The sequence below is a fragment of the Xenopus laevis genome, chromosome 6S (genome assembly GCF_017654675.1).
Source record: "Xenopus laevis strain J_2021 chromosome 6S, Xenopus_laevis_v10.1, whole genome shotgun sequence".
NCBI classification, from domain to species: domain Eukaryota; kingdom Metazoa; phylum Chordata; class Amphibia; order Anura; family Pipidae; genus Xenopus; species Xenopus laevis.
In genome coordinates, this window is record NC_054382.1 from 46867393 (window position 1) to 46877121 (window position 9729).

Sequence of the window (9729 nt, forward strand, 5' to 3'; positions counted from 1 at the left end):
GGAAAACTATACCCCCAAAATGAACACTTAAGCAACAGATAGTTCATATCATATTAAGTGGCATATTAAAGAATCTTACCAAACTGGAATATATATTTAAGTAAATATTGCCCTTTTACATCTCTTGCCTTGAGCCACCATTTCGTGATTGTCTGTGTGCTGTCTCAGAGATCACCTGACCAGTAATACTTCAACTTTAACTGTAACAGTAAGAAGTGTGGAAGCAAAAGACACAGCTCTGTCTGTTAATTGGCTCATGTGACCTAACATACAGTACAGTGAATCCTACGATCCCAGGGGGTGGCCCTTATTTTTTAAAATAATATCTTTTTATAGAGACTTACATTGTTTGGGGGGTATAGTTTTCCTTTAAGACAATACCTACATTAATGGAGGCAGCACACCGAAAAAAAACAAATGGTTGCTGTTCACTGTATGAATATCACTGATTACGTCATATTAACACATACAGTCAAATCCATATGCCTCTTCCTCCCCTGTGGGTAGCACAGCAATCCCCAGCACATGATTAAACACCTTGTGGACCCACTAGCAAGTATTTCCAAATGCTAACAAACCCCCACCATGTTCACCTCCTACAGGCAGAGTATGGCATACACAGGCAGAGTAGTGCAGGAAGAGTATGACATGCAAAGGTAGGGTAGCGCAGTCACAGATAGAGCAGGGTAGGAGAAAGGGAACACTACAGTAATAGGTACAGTAAAACAATGCAGTGCTGCTCCTACAGTCTGTGTGCATAGGTGAACAATGTGAACAAAGAGGTGTGATCAATATGGGTGAAAAAATTATATAGTCCAAGATACAAGATAAAAGGACTCTGGGTATGGTAACAGTTTCTAAGGACCCTGAGAAGGGACATTTTTCTATATATGTGGTATATTTTATAATGTGTGTTTTAGAAACTTTTTTTATTTGTAATTGTAATTTATTACAAGCTATGACTTAACCTCCTGATTTTAAGTATATTAAGTATATACATTTTAATAATAATGAAGAAAGTGAAGATAGTTTGCTAAGTACTCAGAGACTGGACATGGTTGCTAAGGACCCTGAGCATGGAAATGGTTCCTAAGGACCCTGATCATGGAAACAGGTACTAAGGACCAAGTGGTTGTAAATAGTTACTTAGGACTCTGTGGCTGGAAACTCAAGACAGAGTAATGAACGGGAAATGCTATAGAAACCCGTGACTTTGACCAACACATAGCGAGAATTAACAAAATGGTATGTAAAACAGAAAATAAGGGGTGAGCGACTCCACTCATTAAGATGTCTGCATTGATTGGGAGCCAGACCTGCCAATTTTATATGTTTCTATGGAGAGAGGTAGATTTAAAGACTAAGGAAAGGGCGTTTAGTCATGCTTTTGATGAAGCCTGATTGGTGAAAGCGTTACGCGTGACATCATAACCTAGGCAGGAACTTGTGGTATCTAATCTTTATCCTCTTCATCCTCACAGCTAGATGATCCAACTCAGTGGACTTGAGTGATTTACTGAGCAACTGCATTGACAAGGATTGTTTTGAGTTCCTATGATAAGAGTTCAGTGAAGTATGCTGGGCGGAAAGAGATATTTTGATAAGCTAATACCTAAGTGTGTGTGTGGGGGGGTATCTGTGAGTACCTACCTAAATAAGTTTTATGGATTTGGGGTGTGGTCTACTTGATCTAAGTTTTTAACCCTTGCAGTCCCCTAGGACAACTGGGAAACGTATGCCTATATAACACATAACATTTAGCATTAACTGTATCCTATTGTTGCAAGGTTGGGCATGGATGGGTCATAGGAGGCCCAGTCCAACACTGACAGGCCTTTATTCCAGAAGAACATGTAATAGTAGTTTATGGTCATCTACAGTTTTTGTGTTATACCATCAAGAGGTCATAAACAAAATAATTTTAATATAGCAACAGTGTGTGATCAATATTATTCCTGTAATAAATAAAATATTACTGAAAAATTCTGCATATGTAAAGTGCATTGCAATTTTTAACACACGATTTACAGCAGATTCATACATATGTATATTTAAAACACTGATTTGTAAAGACAGCAAATTACTTTATTTCATCTGTACAGAAACAGGGGAACATTTGATATATTTTGAGTTTTCACGAGGAATATTCATATTCTTCAGCACTGCGACGGCCAAAATCCATCCAACCCATGTAGTCTCTGTCATTTATTCGATGAGGTTGATCAAAAATAGGCCGGTTTGGCAGGACAACATATCTCCCAGAAGGACCTGCTAAATAGCAAAAATAAAACATACTCAGCTCTTAAGTAATGAACAAAATAGCAAAATGTGAGCAAAATGCTACAAAAATTAAGAAGTTACCATTATACTTGAATGTATCTATAATCTGAGAAACCTAGTCACATTTCTAAATCCATGACACAGTCTTAAGGGCACCTAACTGTCCCTGTCAATACATTATACCATTACAGGGAAGCATAAAATTACTTATACAGCAGCTCTGTTGCAGCTGATGTCTCTAAGAACAGCCTACATTGCTTATTGATTGGCATGTTTTTAGGGGTCCTGTAAAATGCCAAAGTGGAAGCTTGATTTAGGCCAGCACCTGAATTTCATACAGGCTGAGATTGCTAAATGAACCTGACAGGTTGGACGCAGAAAACGACAGATAACTCTCAATATTTTTGTGTTTGTTAAGAATAGCTGTAAGTGTCAACCATTTTCCAATAGCAAAATGAATAATGTATAAAAGAAAAAAATAACTATGAAAAATTCTGTACAGATATAAGATCCATTATCTGGAAACCTGTTATCTAGAAAGATCCAAATCATGGGAAGGCCATCTCCCATAGATGTAATTTTAATCAAATAATTAAAAGTTGTATAAATTCCTTTTTCTCTGCAACAATAAAACCAGCACCCTGTGCTCGATCTTAACTAAGATATAATTAATCCTATTTGGAGGCCAAATAATCCTATTGGGTTTAATTAATGTTTAAATGATATTTTAGCAGACATAAGGTATGGAGATCCAAATTATGGAAAGACCAATTTTGCAGAAAAACCCAGGTCTCCAGGATTCTGGATAAAATGTCCAATACCTGTACAGGTAAAGGATCCATTATGCATAAACCTGTTATCTAAAATCTATTTCTCTGTAATAATAAAGCATTGCCTTGTGCTTGATCCTAATTCTTACTGGAGTCAAAACAATGCAATTGGGTTTACTAAATGTTTAAATCATTTTTAGCAGACCTAAAGTAAGGTGATTCAAATTCCTTTTCTGGAAAACCCCAGGTCCCAAGCATTCTAAAAAATTAGTCCTATACTTGTATAGTAATAACATTTAATAGGAGGCTTCTGTGGTATCCTTTGTGGTTATGAGCCTTGAGGAAGGTAATATTACTCTGCGACATGGCATAAAAACTTTATTCAATGATGAAACCTTTAGCATATCCATATGGGAATATTGCAGCAGAATTATAGGTCATCCCAACATCCATCCATCCACACACTCCCAATATCTATAATAATGGTACATTCTAGTATCACAATAGCCTTGGATATTATGCTTGTCCAAGAAATCATCCAAGCCACTCTTAAACAACATCACCTGGCAGTGCATTTCTATATTGACTTTTGAAGGTTTATAATATGGTGCTGAGTAAATGGTATCAAAGCAAAGTACAAAGTGTGTATTAGGGTGACAGCTAGTAGTAGAACAGACATTACAACAGGTTTATGTAGAGTCATTTGTGGAAATTGCATCAATATGAGGCAAAGTTACATTTGAGGGTAATCACGTTTATTTAAAAATTGGTGCCTAAGTATGTCAGCTAAGAAACTTTATGACAGTGCAAAAATGCAGATATTTATGTTCGGCAAAACACCATTAGCAAACCATTGACATGATTATCTTGCTGACCTCTAATAAGTAAGTTGATTTTTCACTTTTATTTCCTATATACTGTAAAATGGATGAAAACCCTAAATTGTTAAATGTATTAGTTACATTATACAGATTTATCACTGACTGGGATGAGAAAATTGTAAAGTACAGAGAGATATTACTGGAATGTTTCAGGATAAGAAAACCCCAAAATAAATGTTCTTCACCTGAAAGAACAGATAAAAATCAATGACCCCCAACACCTACCTCCGAGTCCAGAATCATAATCAGCCAATAGAATAGCACTATCTTTCCTCAATGAGGAGGGGTTATTTGGCAAATGGTTGGGCAAAGTAGCAAAGGGAGTTTTCCTTTCTTTTAAGGGTTTTAACTTCTGTCCTCAAAACAGTATTCACAGAATAACTTTAGCTACCTTAAGAACATTAGGGACTTGGTTCAGGCCACGATGAATGTGAACGAGTAAGTGTGTGTGAGGGGGACACACTGGTCATTCTGTACCTGGATAGGCTGCCCTTCAGTCAGACCTCTTGAGTACAGTACTGTAGATACTGTATAGTATGCTTTGTACCCAATGAGACCCAGGCTAGGCCTGGAAGTTACACCCAATGAAATAAAGAATACCTGGGTGACTAACTCATTTGTGTAGATTTTGTATGGTTTCAGGCACAAACAAACAGAATAGCAATGGGATAACTGACCCTGCTCATCCCCTTACAGCACTCCCAATTGTCCAAACCAAGTAACAGCCCTTTCTGAAAAATAATGTAATTAGTACTTATTATATTTATATGTAACAGTCTATGGAGCTGCAAAAGATTTTTCAGAAAATAACTGGATGGAGACACAGTAATACTGTACATAAGGGTTATACCTTTTCATGAAGCCTCAGTCTTCATACAATTAATTGTGCCACCACAATTAGTGCAGTATCGATGCATCCTCCCCCACCCCCGCTCAACCGGCCCCAAAAGCTCGAATTAGGGTCATTTATCAATTGCAGAATAGGGCGAAAAGTGAAAAACAGGTGCAATCTGACATGTTTTCTATACTTTGCCTCTGCTTTGGAACTGCACTATAAAAAAAAAACACTGCATATGCCACATAAATACAGTGCTGCCATCATAAGGGATAAATGGGGGAAGCATATAGTCATCCCCTTCCTCTGCCCTAACTTGTCGCTTAGATGCTTAAATTATGGAGGACCAGTGGGTACAGACTGCAACAGAGCCCTGTTCTTTGCAAGGCGCAGCCAGAAAGCAAACACAAGTGCTCTTTGAATCAGCACTAAAGGGAGCACTTTTGAGCCCCTTAGTTCTCTTGCTCTTGTTTCTGGGTTTCTGGCCAGCAACCCCTGTCATTTAGTTGGGGAACAGCTTGAGTAGGTGAAATTTAAGTACATTTTTCAAAAATGCTGAGGTTTACATTTTATAACGTGCAATTTGTGAATAAGTAGTATTGTGTTATTTCCTTTTACATAAGACAGGTCTAAATGTTTTTTAATGTTTAGATATTTTTAGGAAATAGGTTGCATTTATTCTTTTTCATAAAAAACCTTCTTAGCATATGTAGTTGGTCAGTTTTAAAACAAGAGCTTAAGACCCAGTGGGATCCTTTATTTGGAAACCTTTTATCTGCAAAGCTTTGAATTATGGGAAAGCTGTCTCCTATAGGCTCCATTTTAATCAGTTTTAAAAATGATTTCCTTTGTCTCTGTAATAATAAAACAATATACTTGATCCTAACCATGATATAGTTAATCCTTATTGGCAGTAAAACAATCCCTTTGGGTTTAATTCATGTTTAAATGATTTCTAGTGGACTTGAGGTATGGAGATCTTAAGGTACGGTAGACTTAAGGTATGGACTATGACACATAACGGGTTTACACTGCCGCAGCTAGTAGGAATGGTTAAAATGTCAACCGTGTATTACGTCACATTAATATGGCTGGTAAGTACAACTGTTTGTTCTGCACAGTTAACTGTCTCCCAAACGTGCTGAAATCTTCAGTATAGGGTTATCTGGAGGAATTCTGTGGGTACTTTGTCATGAGGGTATTCTGTCATACATATAAATAGTGTTGAACCCAGCACACCATGCTTTACTGGACAGGACCATGCTAGTACAGTTTTGGGATCAGTTATCCAGATAACACCTAACTGCGGGAAGGCCATCTCCCATAGACTCAATTTTATTGTGATAATTAAAATTTTTAAAAATAATTAAAATTTTCTCTATACTATTAAACCTTGTACTTGAGCCTAATTTTGATGCATTAATCCATTTTGGATTTTTGGATTCAATTATATATTAGTAGCTTTAAGGTATGGAGAGCCAAATTATTGAATTACCCCTTATCCAGAAAACCCCAGGTCCTGGGCATTCTAGATAACAGGTCCCATACCTGTAATCTATTGCTCTCCAACTTTGGTCTTTCTATGACCAAGGTTAGACTGAGGACTGGAAGGGCCTGAAGCTGAAAGCCATAATAATCCTATTGACTGAACAGTTTAAAAAATCAAATAGGAAACTGGCATGGTTACATATCAGATTGCTTCTCGTATTCAAAAGAATAAATGGCACACAGCAACAGTCTGCAGTGAAACAGAATGCATACACATTTACACACCCAGGCATACATTACACATATGTTCAACATGGCAACAGCACACAAATGGGCACATTGGCTAAATTATTAACATTATAATATCATTTTAATGTTGCCTAGACCCATTATGATACATTAAATAAGGCATCAACAAAATAGTTTTGCTCCTTACTGCAGGATGCCTATGGATGACATTGTAAGATTTTTTTTTAGAAACTTGTATCATCTTTAGTATACTCAATAGCAAAACTGACTGAAGCTCTCAACTACTTATAATCATCAAATCATAAATTCCTTACTGATCAACTGGGAAAACCTTGTCCCAGAATGTAAGAATTCAGGAGTGTAGAATCCCCACCATTCACTCTGTAGAGCAAGCATGATCACTCCTGTCAAGGCTGGAAGAAACACGTGCTACCTAATCTTACCTTTCCTGCTTTGCTGCAGATATTTGACCAGCACATTTCCAATGTTCGATCGTTGGTCGCCATCAGTGCGTTGAAAAGATTTTTTCTGTCCAGCAGAGGATGCCCGTGCATATCGTGGGAGCTGTGAAAGGGTCAGCTGGTCCATTTCAGTGACTACTGCATCTTCACTCTGATGTGCTTTTGAGCTTGCAGAAAGCATAGCAAGTAACAGACAGATACAGATCCCACTGTACATTGCTGAGGGGAAAATAACAACAATATTTATAATATACATGTAATTTACAATATTTAGTAAATCATTTCTATACATATATTGGCTTTATGGACAGTTGGTTTTCATATACTAAAATCCACTAGATTACTAAATTATTATTTATTACTTGAACACCACGTTTTACAGAGATGGTTCACAGAGTATGTTCACACCTAGTCCCTGCCCAAGTGGAACTTTCTAATTTCACACAACACAAATTGTAGGGTCAGTTTAATCAAGAACCAATTAACCTACCAGTATGGTGTTGGATTGTGGATGAAAAGTGAAGGCAAAAAACAAACAAACATACATATCATACCTTGCTCATAAATGATCCCAGTGCCTCAGTGCTAAAAGACATCAACCCTAACCATCCTACCACTTCAAAAATACTTGTTTCTTTGCTTTGAAGTAGTAATTGCTAATGCTGCATCTTTGAAGTAGTGAAGTATGTCGGCATCTACTGAATTGCCTGTATATAGAATGACTGTGTATGCACCACTTTACATTCATTTTTGTATGGAGAACCATCCAAACAAATGAGAAGCTCATGGATACACTATATTTCTTTGGGGTAAGTTTCTTACACCAGAATTTCAACCAGAATTCAGACATGCTTTTGAAAGGGGAATGCACTGCTTGAGAATAAAGATGTTATGTGTTTGTATTTGGAATATTATTTTGCCTATTCATTTTAAGATGTTCCATAACTATTTGTCCCAGCATGCTCACGTCAGTTAAGGCTTCTAATCCCTATCTGAGTTGTTAATCTGAAATTATACATTTTGCAACTTTACTTTAGGTATGGTGATCTAAATTGCAGACAGGTCCCTTGTCCCGAATATCCCAGGTCCCAAACAACCCCAATAGATCCTATACCTGTATATCTATAAACTCGTATTTAGCTTCTGCCCTTGACTTTTTTTTGATAAAAGAATATCATGTTTATCTATAAATGTTATAACAATATAGCGTAAAAAGCTAAACCCTAAAGTATCTCAGTGAATGATTGGAAGAAAATTCAAGAAGAGGATAAAACACTGAGGAAGATAAGAACAGGAACCAGTAAAATACTGCAGTGCTCACTCAGGAGGGAAAGCAGATGTTTCTAAATGTGGAATTTAATTGTCAAATGCAATGCCCCTTCATTGCAAATTTAATATCGCAACTGACATATTGCTAGACTAACTATGTGCTGGATTCATAGCAATCATATGTATGCAGTGAATGATATTAAAAAAAGAAAGGCTGAAATAGGAACTTAATCATAAGGCACAATCATTATTGCACTAGATGGGATTAAACTGCTATGACTCACAATGTGCTAATACTTGTATCACAAAAGCTGCAAACATTTCCACACATTCTATGCTAATACTTTAAAAGTCCAGGGAATTCCCTACCAATTCGGTTGAACTGAAGAAGCCACTCAGAAAAGTGATGAAACATTTTCAAGAATAACTTGAAATGTCCAGTTGCCTATGACTTCATTTCTACTATATACTTTAAAGGTTCCCTTTCAGCTACCTGTTGCCCCAGAATGCCTATTTTACCCAATGCTTAGGTTACCAATACCAAAGGGACCCCTCAGATAATGCTGTGTACCTGACTACTTTTAAATCTTTTTAAGCCAGTCTTAAACATATGTTATTTGTCTTTAACAAGATTTTTTAAAGATCTGTAAGTCCACCGACCCCCAGCCAAAAGTGAAAACAGATTAACATTATGTACATGCTTTGGTATACAAAGACTAGGTGATGTGGGCTAAATTGAAAACTCCTCTGTATGTCTGTGGAAAAAATAAACCTTAAGTAATTCAACCCCAAATACAGCTGTTACAGTATAAGATTAAGAATGCTCTCTTGAGGTTCTAAACTGAACTGAACATCATTAAGTCATATACAATTATTCTAACATTCTAAACTGAAAAATGATTATTTTAAAATCAAGAAAGTAAATCCCTATTTTTTTATTTCTGTGCTTTTTATTATCAAAAAGCCTTCACATTGATTTTACGTCCTTCCAACCCTCAAATACACTATAGTGTTCAGAGTAAAATAAAACCACAAATTACTTTATACTTTGCAAATACACCTTAAGAAAACAACTACTGTATGCCAGTAGCCTTACATGTAACTAAACAGAATCTGCTTTTGATAAAAAAAAAAGTAAAATAATACCAAAACACATTGTACAATACTAATATATAAATGAATATTCTGATTCTTATTGCTTATTCATATTGCTTACCTTCCAAATGGCACTGCTTTCCCCAAGTAGAAGCTAATGTGTTGTTGTGCTCTGTGCAGATGTGCAGATGGTTATACTGCCTCTTCTAATGTGGCTGAATCTTATATACTTCCCCTCACTCTCATCTGTTTGCACAAGCTGACGCAAAAAGAAGCATCACCACACATGCTTAGTTTTATGCTCTCAGCTCATAACCGATTCATTTCACTCCAGGGGGAAATGCATCCAAGGCTAGCTCTTTAGCTTCCTCCACTTGTTTTGTTAAATTATCACCATTTGT

At 36.6% G+C, this 9729-nt stretch overlaps 1 protein-coding gene across 1 annotated transcript; it reads right to left on the bottom strand.

Annotated features, from left to right (window-relative positions):
- Nucleotides 1-2068: 2068 nt before the first annotated feature.
- cck.S (cholecystokinin S homeolog) lies at nucleotides 2069-9503 on the bottom strand. Its single transcript, NM_001085834.1, is given in 3 exon segments — nucleotides 2069-2271; nucleotides 6947-7183; nucleotides 9450-9503. Coding segments are annotated over 2 exon segments (372 nt in total). The 5' UTR covers nucleotides 7182-7183; nucleotides 9450-9503; the 3' UTR covers nucleotides 2069-2134.
- Nucleotides 9504-9729: the final 226 nt, after the last annotated feature.